The sequence below is a fragment of the Drosophila virilis genome, chromosome 5 (genome assembly GCF_030788295.1).
Source record: "Drosophila virilis strain 15010-1051.87 chromosome 5, Dvir_AGI_RSII-ME, whole genome shotgun sequence".
Classification (NCBI taxonomy): domain Eukaryota; kingdom Metazoa; phylum Arthropoda; class Insecta; order Diptera; family Drosophilidae; genus Drosophila; species Drosophila virilis.
In genome coordinates this window covers 25,652,798-25,667,680 of record NC_091547.1, presented here as the reverse complement: position 1 = coordinate 25,667,680, position 14,883 = coordinate 25,652,798, and the positions used below count along the sequence as shown (strand labels likewise).

Below are 14,883 nucleotides of genomic sequence, written 5' to 3'. Positions count from 1 at the left end.
CCAATGGAGATTTCCACACACATTTGTGAGTGTGTATATGTGTGTGTGTGGAGTTCGAAATTCAGAAATGCCAAAAACTTCATATTTTGTCAAATTTGCATCGGGCAGGCAGACAGGCAACCAACACCCACACAAACGCATTAATGCTTCCATCCATATAGAAAAGTGTGTTAGTGTGCGTGGTTGGCCGACCCAAAAAGTTTCCATGCACACATGCCAGCGATAAGGTACCCTTACCCCTACAACCAGCATGAAAAATAACAATATTGCACATGAACAGGCCAAACCCTTTAATAATTTCACACAACTGCTTACTTGAAAGAGTGTGCGTCAATTTTTGGTCTTTTCTTAAATTCTTCGACAAGCCGACGATGAATAACTCTTGCAGAAATACGACTTAGATATTTTTGTATTTTAAGCAAAATAGGTCCCTACAGTAAACAGAAAATAAATATAAATATTTTATTTAGGTCAATTAATTGTGTATTAAATAAAATTTGATCAAATTCTTCTCATCATGCCTGACAGGACAAAAAAATACATGATAGAGCATTTAAATGTGTGTGTCATTGCTACCACAGGCACAAAAGGCACACAATTGAAGAAATAACCTCTGGCTCGCGAAAAACGCCGCGATCTACTTGTGCGGGGTTTTGTGGGAAGCTATGCAGGGAGAAAGAGATGGATGCAATTGCGCGAAGCAATGAGTGAGAGCGAGGCACATGCATACACATATATGTTTTTGGGCTGTAAGGATTTAAAAATGGCATACATACATACATTAAGAAAACGTATCAGCCGCGACGTTGTGCGCTGAGCGAGATGCGGCTTCATACTGAACGTTCGGCTTTTGAGGCCGGCGTTCGGCTGCCACTCTCAGCAGTCTCAGCAGTGTCTGGGCACACTAAAATGGTCGCAGGTACCATTGGGGTCGCCTCGTTTCGATTTTTCATGTTTCGATTAAAAGTGCCATTTGGTATGTCTATACATTGTATGGTTAGTGCTATTACTCAAAAAACTAGATGTCGATATCGATTTTTATAGATTGCTTAGAAACAGGGAAAGTTATCGATAATCGGAAACAAATTCCTACCACGGATCAAAAATATATACACTTTATGTGGTCAGTGATGCTTCCTACTGTCTGTTTCATACATATGCACAAATGCATTATGTCCGTTAATGTAAACGTATTTGCTCATTCATCAGAGCATGTTAACTCTTATTAACATAATAATAATGTTAATAATTATAAGTTAAGTTAGAATTGTAAGCTACGATTAATTCATTCTGTGTTTTAGACAACAATTTGTTCACAACAAAGCTAAATATAAATATAAGCACAAGTCCACCCCACGATTAAAAATATAATGAAGACCACTCACTCACTGAAGATCACTCACACCCCCAAGGCAATGCCCACGAGTGCTATGTTATCAACACGCTCACAAGCAAATATAAAAGTCAAAATACTGGCCGGGTACAAATCTCGGTCTCGCCAGGTTCAGTAAGCCTACAAGACATTTGTTCGTTGCTGGGATGGATGGTGTAGGGAGAGGGGAAGTGCTACAAATTTTGCTACTCTGTTTTCGATCCGCCTAGCAGAAGAGCCTGCGCATATCCGGAACGATCGAGCTGACCTTCGGCGTTCGATGGATAGTGCAGCGTTCTCTGCCAGTTAGGTCCGCTTCCTCGTCGAGCACCGATTTTAGACTTTTGACCCACCCGTCAATTTCGTCAAACAAATCCAATTTCCAATTTCCCTCCACAGGTCACTATCAGTGGGGGTCTTGGTAGCATCTGCGGGTGAAACGGGTACCGTTTCCGCATCCTCGCCCCACGTGTCTGTCCGGTGGCCAGCAACAGACGTCACTACGCGTGTGATGGGCACCAACGGCGGCATCACGTCTTCTGGGCTGAATTATGCCTACTCCATCTCCCTTCGGGAAGTGGTGCCGGGTAGCTGTGCGCGTATTATAGGTACTAGCGGGGGGGTTTCTGCGCCACCCAAGGATCAAAGCATCCACCTGGGGGAGTGACCACGGCTCTGCAACTAAGGTTTTCCTTCCCAGGCCGGGAAGGACCCTCTTGGTGCTCGCGGGGCGAACGCGGCACGTGGTTCAGGTGCCTCGGATCATTAGCCACACATAGCTTTCAGGGAATGTAGTTCTGGCCGTCCGTCCGGTGGCCCAAATGCCTATATGACTGCCCATTTTCCTTTTTCCTCATGACCACTGCTTGCTGACAGGTCTCTAGAGGATGTCTTGATAGTGAGTCGGCCTTCAGCTACTTCTGGCTCGCGTACTCTATCGCCCGCTCGTGTCGCTCAACCGTTTGCGTTAGCACCGCGCCCAGGCCATACTCACGCCCGGGACATTGCCGCAAATCTCTAATATTTTTCGGGGCCCGCATGTTACTTATGGATCTAGATGTCTGGATCGGTACGTATTCCTTCCCCGCAAATGACATTCCCGAAAGAAGCAGCACTTCTTTCTATTCAGCCTGAGATTGGCTGCCCTTAACCGGCGGAACACCTCCTTTACATTTTTTACATGTTCTTCTCCCCTTACCCCTATTAAAACGATATCGTGTAGGCAGGCAAACGCATGAGGTTCCATCTCTGGCCCTATTACTGTCTCTAAGGCTCGTTGGAATGTTTCACATGCCGAATGTAAACCAAATGACATCACCCGCCATTGGAACAGACCTCTTCCAGGGACTGTGAATACCCGAGCTTCAAATCCAGACTGGAGATAAACCGGGTGCTACGCAACCGCTCAAGGATGTTGTTGGTACGGGGGACGGAATAAGCATCGCGTTGAGTTGCCGGTAATCGTTACACATGCGCCACTCGCCAGCCTTCTTCTTTACTAAGACCATCAGGAATGCCTGGATTAGCTCGTCTTCCTGCTCGTTGATCACCCTCTGCCTGGCCGGATTCTTCGGATAATATAACTGCTTTAAAGGCTTGTCGTCCTTCAGTCGGGTCTTGTGCTCCGCGACATGCGAGACTCCGTGCAGCCTCTCGAAGACTGCCAGCTCCTACTCCAGAAACTCCCCAAGTGCCGCCTCAATGGCCAACGTAAATCTGCTTTTGCAGCATTACGCGCCGCCTTTTGGGCCCTTCAAGCTCTCGATTCGATCCCGGCCACCATCCTTTTATGACCTGGGAAGCCCCTTTTCAATACCTGGGAGGTTTTTCTTAGGCTCCTCGCTCGTATCCTTTACCATTGGTTGCCGAGCAGGCACTTCCGTTTCATGAAGAGCGTCAAGACGGCTGAGGCCTTCTTTTGGCTCTTCCCTTGCCGCAGGCCAGCCAATAGTGGCCAATAGTACCATAACCGTCTCCAGATTCAAATTTACATTGCTGCATGATGAGCATCGACATGATGATCCTTTCCCCGTTAGGCCAACGTCTTCCCTACTTCGTACGCTAGCCGGCTGCCAGTCGAATGCGCGTCTGCACTTCCTCCGCTCTTGTCCGAATCGCCCATTTGCATACACAGTCCTCACTCATGGCGCTGCGAGTGGATCCAGTGTCGATTGTGGCAAGTATTGCTCGCCTCCGCTTTGCGTCGCTGGTGGATGCAGCGCACGCCTACACCCGGATGCTGGCACTCACCTGACTCCACTCTGAATTTTTTTAACTCAATCTAGGCTCGATTTCTCCCTCTTGTAGACTTTCTGTCGATTTTCGTGTTTGGTGATTTATGCAACTCACTTTAGCTCATTTCTTTTCTGCAGGTTTATATTTTCTTCATTTTTCTGTTCTGGAATTTTCCGTTAACATAACAAATTTGAATTTTTCCGTTACAAAAATATAAAAAAACTGCGCTTAATGTTCGTTTAAATCTAGACAATCCTCACTTATATTACTGTTCCCGGATATTGATAATGTTTTTTATATATTTTGCTTGTTCTTTTCCCCACTTAAAAAAGAAAAAACAAAAATGAATTCACTTTAATCCTCGTTTATTTAACTTTTGGTGTTTTGCACAATGAATTTAACCCTTATAGTTCACTTCTTATATTAATCACACCCGACTAATTCAGTTTTTCCCCGCTCGTGAACTGAATTCGTCCCACAGTACAGCCGGTATCGCGACGCCTTAACGGCCCTGCGACACCGACTTTGAATGCGGCGCACGTTTGTGCACACGTGTGCAAGTGTCAAATAATAACTGAAATAATGTGGTCAAAACAAACTATACTATACAATTGGTTTCGCCCTGTGAGGACGTACAGTATATCAAAAACGTTCACTTCGATATTTATAAAATGTTGATTTGATGGGTGACTGTGTTAATGCGGTTTCTGGCATGAAAGCCCTTAGTGAGTGTTTTAAAATAATGATATAAGGCTAAGGTTGTAGCCCTCGGTTAATCCATATTATAACATCCCATATATATACATTGACATTTTATACAATTTGGCATTTTATTTAAATGTTAATGATTTTTTTTTGGGTATACATTGTTTGATTTAATGAACGGTTTGTCTTTAGCCCCACGATGCCGTTGGGCTTGTAACAATATATAATATTGTAAATAATAAATACGTTATTCCGATTCCGGCAACAGGTGCCAAGACGATGCTTTCTTGCCGACGTTATCTTGACACATGTATATCCGATACAACTCAACATAATAAACGCTCTATTCAAAGCTTATATTGAAAATTGAATTGAAAATATTCATATGTACTGCAATATACTGTACTTCAATGTTCCTTATTTCTTAATAGTATCATTATAGCCGCCGCCAGAAACAGATCCTTGAGCAAAACTACGTGGATGTATAAAAAAATACAACCTATTGGGACCTAAACAAATATATATCTATTTTGGTGTATCTACATAATCGATACATCGAATATAAGGACATCCCTAGTTTTCTCAAAACTTTATCTTGCATAACTGAAACGCGTCAAAGTCCATTGAATACTATTAAATATATTTGTTGAATCATGCAGTGTCCGTTTCTAAACCGTTTTGGTGCAAATTATCTACGCAATTACGCTGAGATACTGTACCAGTCTTATGGAATTTTCTGCCCAGTTATAAGCAAAACCATTCATACGAATAATGAAAAAAAACTTTCCCCATTGTCGCCAATACCTTTTTCAGTAAAGTCCACAAGGTCATACTCTACAAAAAGATATTCGGTTGATACGACTCTTGCAGACTATGATGTAAGGAGTGACAATGACAATGCAATTGATACTGCTAACGAAAACTCTACCTTTCCTTACGAGAAATTCTTCAACGAGCAGATTTTAAAAAAAAAAAAAGACCACTCTTATCGTGTTTTTAAGCGCGTGAATCGCTTAGCTGGTGATGGCTTATTTCCACATGCACTCGAATATTCCTCTCAATCGGAACGTCCAATTACCGTTTGGTGCGCAAATGATTACTTAGGCATATCTGCTCATCCAAATGTGAAAAATGCTGTAAAGGAAGCGTTGGATATTCATGGATCTGGTGCCGGCGGAACGCGTAACATAGCTGGTAATTCATTGCATCACGAGCGTCTTGAAAGAAAGCTAGCAGATCTCCATCAAAAGGAAGCCGCACTCTTGTTTACCTCTTGTTTTGTAGCCAATGATTCAACGTTATTTACACTTGCTAAACTGTTGCCTAACTGTCATATATTTTCGGACTCTGGTAACCACGCTTCTATGATTCAAGGCATACGAAACAGTGGCGTTCGAAAACACATCTTTCGGCATAATGACGTCAATCATTTGCGTGTTCTTCTTCAACAAGTTGACAAGGTGACACCGAAAATTGTCGCATTTGAGACTGTGCATTCAATGACCGGTGCTATATGCCCATTAGAAGAACTGCTCGATGTTGCACATGAATACGGGGCTATTACATTTATTGATGAAGTTCATGCGGTTGGACTATATGGTGATCATGGCGCTGGAGTCGGAGAACGTGACGGTGTGTTACCTAAAATGGATATAATATCTGGAACATTAGGAAAGGCGTTTGGCAACATAGGTGGCTACATAGCTGGGTCTTCTTCCCTTATTGATATGGTGCGATCTTATGCGGCTGGTTTCATATTTACCACATCATTGCCACCAACTGTAGTTTGTGGTGCACTAGAAGCAATAAACATACTAGCCTCAGAAGAAGGGCGAGAGTTACGAAGTTTACATCAAAGGAATGTTTCTTATTTGAAAAATTTACTATTGAGAGAAGGTATAGTTAATTTATATATTTATATAATTTATGTTATAGTTATAATTTTATTAAGAAGACCAAAAACCGCGCTTTAATGCGATACATTTATTTCCTTTTTTTTTTAATCCTCGTAAAGAGTTTTATGATATTGCCGATTTTGGTAATTTAAAAATGTATTCGTTTAAAATATGAGTTATACCAGTTTTCTCAGGGTATTATCTAGATTCACCATATTTTTAAAATTACTGAGCTTTTAGGATTTTAATCAATGGTTATTATTAGCAAGTAAGAGTTCTGTGGAGTGCTCGGGAGGGGGATTTATTGAATCTACAGACATAAGTCACTAAATGCAGAGCGTATGCAGCGGCAGTATGTAATTTGTACACCCTTGCAGAGGGTATTATAAGTGTTATATATTTCAATGTATATATTATAAACTATCGTCTTTAAATTTCGCATAGGTCAGTCTCTATGTTGCAGGCAGTACACATGTATGTCAAAATTGTATTTAAAATGTTCTCCATGCTCCCCACATATGCCTATGTAAAATCTTATGAAAATCACTCAACAGCATCATCATCATCAACAACAACATCAACATTATTTACCTGTCATACTGTTCTCTCATTTGAAAAAGGTAAATTTTTATGAAGGTATTTAATCCTAGGCGTGCCGAAGATATCCCTAGCTTCTCGTTTCTTTAATGTGTGTTGTTTGGGTCGATTATATTAAATAAACTTGATCTGCTTCATAAGTTTGTCTTCCTAGTATATCAGATCGACGTTTTTTCACATAACAGACGGACAGACATGAGTAGATCGACTCGGCTCTTGATAATGAAGAAAATTTATACTTTATTGGGTCGCACACAATGCCGGTTGCATCCATATATATCGTCACAAAAAATGTTTCCAATTTAAATTGAATGAGAGAATAAAAGAAAACTTTTATAAAATACAATCAACATATATGTTATAATATGTATATAAATGACGAAGTATGAGTATTATCCCCCATTACGTAGATGTATAGAGCGCAGCGAGTTTTGATGCGTATGCTAGGCGACTCAAGAAGCTTCTAACTTTAACGTTCTACTATTTCCCTTCATATACCACCAAACCACTTTTACGTACAGCTTAGCGGATCTTTGTAAAGCGACAAAAATGCACATAGAATAGACGCACTATAATAGGTGATGCGAGATTCCCAATTAATGTGAAATACCAATTATTGCGAATACATAGTACAATTACACACAGTACGCACCGACACGTCCATCCTTTTCTATGTATAATTTTTGAACATAATATAGAATTAAAATCAAACATAACTTAATTTTCGTATTTACTTAACTTTCTTAAGTATTTTCTTCAACTCAAATGTTTTTATTTCCTAATCCGTTCAACAAATCTTATCTTCAAATTTCTGTTTCATTCTTAATAAACTTATTCAGATATGTGCTTCTTTATAACAAACTTAGGGAATTCAAAACTTTTTCTTTGCACTTAATATGACCAATATTGAAAGTTTCATTATCAGCCCTTCAGGCAGGTTTACTGTGTCTTTCAACAGCTTCACCCTCACTGTTCTCTTTACTGTCTTTTTTAACAGTTTCTAATTTAATCGTTTCATTTAAATCACTCACAACTTTCCAACTCAGCTAGTACATGCCTATCAGTCAGTTTCCCTATATCATCGTGTGCATACTTGTATTTTCTCTTATTCGCCAATGACCTGAGCATATATTTATTGCCGTCTAACAGTTCAGCTATTTAAAGGGCTCTCTAAACTTTAAGCTTAAGTTGTTTCGATGCCTCTCTTCATTTTTTAAAACCACAAAATCTCCTACCTTGTATCCAACAACTTAAGCCTTATTCTTATCTTATTCTATGTTGCTGCAGCTAAAATATTTTGTATCTTTTCGGTCAAATCAATCTCGCGTGTCGTATAACAAGGTGGAAGTAATCTCAACAGTCGAAACACCTTGCCAATAAACAATTATAATTGGCTTGCCCTTGTCACTCGATTTATCGTACAATTTTAGGTTAACTGAATCTCACCTAATGCATATTGCAAGTAATGCAAGTAATATAGATTTCAACAGATTTTCGAATATGCTTAGACATGTCATCAAACCAGTAATAACTTTATGCCTCATCTAACGTCTTCTCCTATTCTAAGTGCATAACTGACTCTTGAATTTGGTTTATTACAGACCATCTGAAAGCTCGAGGAACAATTGATAAGGATCAAGTTATACCATTACGTCGTATTTTTCGACAAAGTATTTGTGCTTGCAACTCATAGATATTGCAATTGCATCGGCAAGATCATTTTCTTTTTATGTGTTCACAATATAACAATATCAGAATCTTTTCGTTGTTCAGCTATAAGCCAATTGCTAGAATTTTTTGACAAATAAATTCGATTTTTTTTAGGGATTTTACAAATTACAATAGTCGAAACTGCCAAAGGAAGAGTTCTTGTGTCTATATTGAACATCGAAATGTAAACGATTGTAAATAGCCACCCCCACCGTCTTTGTGCCCTGGCACACGTTTAGTCCTTGACGCTTCAAGTGAGTTGAAATCAGTAAACACAACAAAATGTCTGTCCGATAAATAATGGCGAAAATGTGTTCCCATGACAACAGCAAGAGTCTCCAATTCATATGAATTGTGACTCAGCAGGTGAATCAGACTTCAATTAATATTCAACAACATGGCACTTGTTAACATCATGTATTAAGATGGAACCATATCCATGGGATTTTGTATCGGTATGCAACTCGACTGAACACTGCGATAAAAAATTACTAAGACTGTATTCTGCGTCCAAATAAATATAACTTTTATTCGTATTTGTCATGTTCTGGCTTCCAACTGAATTAATTGATTTCTCATGTAAAAAGATGTAACGGTTTCGTAAAACAAAAAGATCCTTGCATAAATCGCTGAAAATAGGACTCAAGTTCAATAAATTATCTTAAAGCAGTGACCAACTAAAAATGTGGTATTATAGTTAATTTTAAGTGAATTTGGACAAAATTCGCTAGACCCACTTCATATCCTAAATATTGAACAGTTTTACATTGAATGATAATCTAACTTTCGTTAGAATGTTAAGAGTAATCTTTAACCTTTCCAAGGCCTCAATTACGTCATCCATATAAACAACCATAAATGTAAGGCAAAATCTCTGAGCACGTGCTTCACTACACGTTGAAAAACTGGAAAATCAATTCTCTTTCATTTGGGCTAAGTCTACATGGTTGTTTTTAAACAATCAATCCTTGGTCTATTAATTTAATTTACATTTCACCTGCAGTAACCATATAATGAGGAATCTCCTTAATAAACGATTTGGAATATGTTTTTATAAGGCTGATTTGTGTTAACCAACAAGATCAGTGTTCAACAAATTGAATTGATCATCAATTGAACAATAGTTTACAATTTTTATCCTAACAATTTTTTTACAAATTTCGCTCTAGAGTCGAGAGTAGCTGTGAAAATATTGCCTTGAAGAACTATTTGGGTTCAATGACGTTGCAAACCTCTATTCTTTTCACCTGATACGTAACCGTGTCTTTATCCTTTTTGGGCTTTGCGCAATGTGTTGAAATATGGCCAAGGTCTCCCAGATAAAGCATGTTAAATTTGTTATATTGTGCGATTGCGTTCCTACCGTTATGGTCCAATTCGTGCGAAGATGGAGTTGGTTGCTGTTCAGCTCTGCATTCGACCAACCATTCGCCAGATTTCCAAAAAAATTACATTTTATAGTTGAAAGTTTCTGACGCTTTATGGCTAATATAGCGGTTTGTTCGTGTAGGGCATTCTTTCTTTTGTTAAATGGCGTCACAAAAAATGCATTTTCCTCCACATCCATTACACGCCATTTAGTGATGAGAGTCGTCATCATGCGACTAGCATAATTGGAAAGGCATTCATCGGCGGTCGGGTGGTGTTTGGTGTTTTCATACTGGCAAAACGCTAAACGAAAAGTTCCCTAAATCCAAGCCAAGTTATGTCAGGGTAGCATTTGTGATAACCGCTTAGAGAGTGACTTAATACAATACCTTTATTTCCGACCGGTTGTTCTTAAGGAGCCAGATAATATAGCAGTCCCATTTGATATCGTTTTGCAGATGTGTTTGGAGAATTGTGAAGCCTAGCGCGGTTTTTTTTTAAATCCATTTATGTTTGTTAAGATATTTTAATCAAATTGAGAAATTATAAGCATAGTTATAAACGATTACAGTATTGTATAGTTCTTGCAGTACATTCTATTGGAAATCAGTAAACCGCATATCGACTATATATATCTGCATAGATATTTCAATTTTTGGGCTCTGGCTCTCTGAGGCCGACGTGTTCAATACTGACGGCCGGGTAAAAAAAAGGAAAATGACCATGAGTATATATTATTAATTAAGTCGGAGATGCTTCCATCTGCCATTTACATACATTTGCACAAGCCCATAATACATAAGCATGGGTACGAGAATCTAGCAAATATTCTAAGAAATGTTAACTGTTATGTTACTTTATGTTAACTGTTACTGTAAGGTTGTCACTATTATGTAACCGGATTTTTAAGAAGATATGTAGGTAACATATTTGATTAATAATTGTAATGAAGCTCGAAGAAATGGAAACTACTACGTGCACGCCTTCTTTTCCTTGCATATTGACAGTTGTTGATAATCTCGTATTGGGGTTGAATAGATAAGGTATTGATATTTTGGAAATGAAATTCGTATGATGTGTGAGACAGGGCTCGGACATTTCTAATTCTGCCTGTTTTTTTTTTCAAAGCATGTGAATTTCTGATTTGACTGACGAGTTAGTTGATTTAGACGTGTTTGCTTTTTTGATCGTATATGATAAAGCGTCGTACTCGGCAAATATAAAAGCTAAAGACAAATTGACATACCATATGCAGAGCGAGCGTTTTTATTGTGTTTAGTTTTTTTTGTCAATATATAAAATATCAAAAAGATATTTAAGAATATACTAAAAGGATAGCCGCTAGCTGGAGTATTTTGCAAAAGTAGTGTGGTGGTGTACCAAAAAAAAAAATATATTCAAATCTGGTATTCGTTTTTAATTATTTTCAAACATAATCCTGCGTTTATGACCAATACTTCAGAAACCCATATTCTTATTTTTATACCCTGAACCCATTAAAAATGGGTCAAAGGGTATATTGTATTTATGCGAAATGCAAATGTATGCAACAAGCAGAAGGAAGCATCTCCGACTCCATTAAGTATATATATTCTTGATCAGCGTCAATAGTCGAGTCGATCTAGCCATGTTTGTCCGTCCGTCCGTCCGTATGTCCGTCTGCATGAACGCAAGGATCTCAGAACCTATAAAAACTGGAGAAATTTTAGATGTAGGTACTCCTAGTGCCTGCGCAGATCGAGTTTGTTTCCGGTAATCGATAACTTACTCCGTTTCCAAGCAATCGATAAAAATCGATATCAATATCCTGTTTTTGGGCAATTTTGGTAAATAATAAGAGCTAGAGTCACCAAACTTGACATATAGCTTGTAAAATAGAATATATATAACATTTGATGCTGGAAGAAGAGGGAAAAACAACGATGCCCTTCTTGCACACGAACGTTATCTAACCAACTTGGATATAAATAAAACCTACGAATATATATTATTAGATATATTATAATTAAATTAAAATAAAACATTTCAGGTTTTCCAGTGGAAGATACACCAAGCCACATTATTCCGATAAAAATTGGAGATCCTCTTATATGCACCCAAATCTCAAACATGCTTATGGAGAAGTTTGGACACTATATACAATCAATAAATTATCCAACAGTTGCACGCGGCCAGGAAAAACTCCGTTTAGCTCCAACACCCTTTCATACATTTGAAATGATGAATGCTTTAGTTACAGACTTAAAAAAGGTCTGGGATAAGCTTGAACTTTCAACGAACGTACCGCTCACCCCCAACGGATGCATGTTTTGTAGAAATGAAAGTTGTTGGCATCAAGATAATTGTCCAGATCTTGAGTGTGGCATTCCTAACTGCCCACGCTTAGAGCTATCGGTGGCAGCTTAATATATATTTAATGAATCTGTGTAATCTTCTTACTGGCTTTTTGTGCATTATGACAAATAAATAATGGGTTTGGTATTGTTATAATATTTGGTGTTTATTAATAGTTTGATATTTTTCAAAAATATACAAGAGTAAAATTATATAATTAAATGTGGACCACATTTTTTTCGCAGTACAAGTGGATAGTAGTATAGCAATTTATCTGATTTGTGATGTTGAGTAGAACGGACATAGATAAAATTGATGGGTTAAGAACTCGTTGAAAAAAGTATAAAGTTGAAAAAAAATTGTATATACAGTATGTCAATAAAGTGTTTTTACTAACAAAAAAAAACTAATTTTTTGGGTTTAGTTGAAAATAAATGTACCTAAAAGTGAGAATTTTTTTTCAATTATAATTTATTTCGATTCTATATTTCTCCTAGAACTTAATGGCAAAAAGAATTGTTAAATAACATTACCCAAACATTTTATAAAATTAAAAAACTAAAAACATTCACATTTTATGCTGTCAATAAAGTGTTTTTACAGCTACGGTAAATTGTTTTGCCGTTCTCTTTTGGGTGATCCCGTTAGATTTGGGCCCATGCGTTTTGGCTTCTCTTGTGTCTTCGACTTTTCTTGTCATTTTCTATTGCAATTTATAACGTTTTGCTTTAATTTTATGAAAAATAAAATGCCAGGAAAAAGAACAACTTTTGAAGTCGCTCAGCTGGTGTATTATAACCATCAGATGGGACGTCAAGTCTCGGAACTGGCTGATATGTTTAATTTATCAAAAGCAACGATATACAACATATTAAACAGAGCCAATAAGGAAGATAGGCTAGAGGCAAAGCCAGTATGTGGTCGACCCTGCAAAATTTCTGACAGAGATAAGCGAAAAATTCTGAGAAAAATTGAGAAAAATCCACAAATTTCGCTTAGGGATATTGCTCAGGAGTTCAAGGAAGAAAGTGGTGTTGATGTGTCACATGAAACTGTCCGAAAATTACTGAATTCCAATGACTACACATCACGAGTTGCCAGGAAAAAACCTCTACTATCGGCGGCGAATATTTTGAAGCGGCTATCGTTCGCTCAAGTCCATGTAAATAGTTCGAACGATTTTTGGAGTAACGTCATATTCTGTGACGAAAGCAAGATGATGCTATTCTACAACGATGGGCCATCCAGAGTCTGGAGAAAGCCACTAACAGCGTTGGAAAACCGCAATATTATTCCAACCGTTAAATTCGGAAAACTATCAGTGATGGTGTGGGGGTGTATTTCGAGCAAGGGTGTAGGAGATTTGACCTTCATTGAGAATACCATGGATGCTAGACAATATCTGAGCATTTTACAGACACATCTCGTCAGTAGTGCACAGAAATTTGGATTCTATGAGGACAATAAGCCAATTTTTAAATTTTACCAGGACAATGACCCGAAGCATAAAGCTCATATGGTAAGAGTTTGGCTGTTGTACAACTGTGGAAAGGTGTTAGACACTCCACCACAAAGTCCAGATATGAATCCAATAGAAAATGTGTGGTCATATTTGAAAAAAAAAGTCGCAAAGCGGAGTCCAAAATCAAAAACTGATTTAAAAGCTGCTGTACTGGAAGAATGGCAGAAGATTCCAGAAACATACATACAAAACCTTATTGTTTCAATGAAACGGCGATTGCAGGCTGTATGTGACGCTAATGGCAGCCACACAAAGTATTAAAAAAAAATATTCCTGTTTTTTTAACATTGTTATTTAGTAATAAAGTTTCGTGTAAAAACACTTTATTGACAGCATAAAATTTGAATGTTTTTAGTTTTTTAATTTTATAAAATGTTTGGGTAATGTTATTTAACAATTCTTTTTGCCATTAAGTTCTAGGAAAAATATAGAATCGAAATAAATTAGAATTGAAAAAAAATTCTCACTTTTAGGTACATTTATTTTCAACTAAACCCAAAAAATTAGTTTTTTTTCGTTAGTCAAAACACTTTATTGACATACTGTATCAAGTATAAATTATAATAATAAATAAATAATCATCCAATAAATTTATGAAAAACCATCCTGACAATTAAATATATATTGTGACAATATCGGAAGTGCAAGTTTTTCTTGATAAGAAATAGAGACGAAAAAACACAAAAATGAAAACGACACAACTGGTGGATCAACAGATCAAGGCAATACGATCGCGAAACCAAGAGTGGGAAGACATAAACGAATACGGATGGGATAAAGCACATCTGTTCAGATAGATAGCGAAGACGATTGTGTACATATAAAAAATTTATTAAAATGATTATTAAATTAAGTAATAGCCTCTGTCCACATTTGTGACACATTCATGAAATGTCACATTAATGGCAAATGTGTGAAATGCGCCCTGTGCGTTTCCGTATAAGAAAATAAATTTATTTCACATATCTTTCAAAAAAGACACTTTTTTCAGAAATGTGTAAATTCGCCCCGAACATTTCGTGTTTTTTGCGATGATTAATCGAGATTTCTATCGATGTTGTGAAAAATGGTAAAGTATCGTAAACATAAACAGCTGATATATCAACGAAGGCAAGCGGCAACATAAAGTAAGAAATTTAGAATTA

At 37.6% G+C, this 14,883-nt stretch overlaps 1 protein-coding gene across 1 annotated transcript; it reads left to right on the top strand.

The window, feature by feature from the left end:
• The first annotated feature begins 4,753 nt into the window (after nucleotides 1-4,753).
• On the top strand, nucleotides 4,754-12,372 carry Alas (5-aminolevulinate synthase). Its single transcript, XM_002058808.4, has 2 exons — nucleotides 4,754-6,208; nucleotides 11,912-12,372. Exons 1-2 carry the CDS (start codon nucleotides 4,966-4,968, stop codon nucleotides 12,286-12,288), a joined length of 1,620 nt encoding a protein of 539 aa, XP_002058844.1. The 5' UTR covers nucleotides 4,754-4,965; the 3' UTR covers nucleotides 12,289-12,372.
• The last annotated feature ends 2,511 nt before the right edge of the window (nucleotides 12,373-14,883 follow it).

Bases quoted from the DNA above. Each gene is read 5' to 3' on its own strand.
- Alas (XM_002058808.4), top strand. From the start codon at position 4,966: ATGCAGTGTCCGTTTCTAAACCGTTTTGGTGCAAATTATCTACGCAAT. The intron at 6,209-11,911 runs GTATAGTTAATT...AAAACATTTCAG, and splicing joins AAATTTACTATTGAGAGAAG to GTTTTCCAGTGGAAGATACA.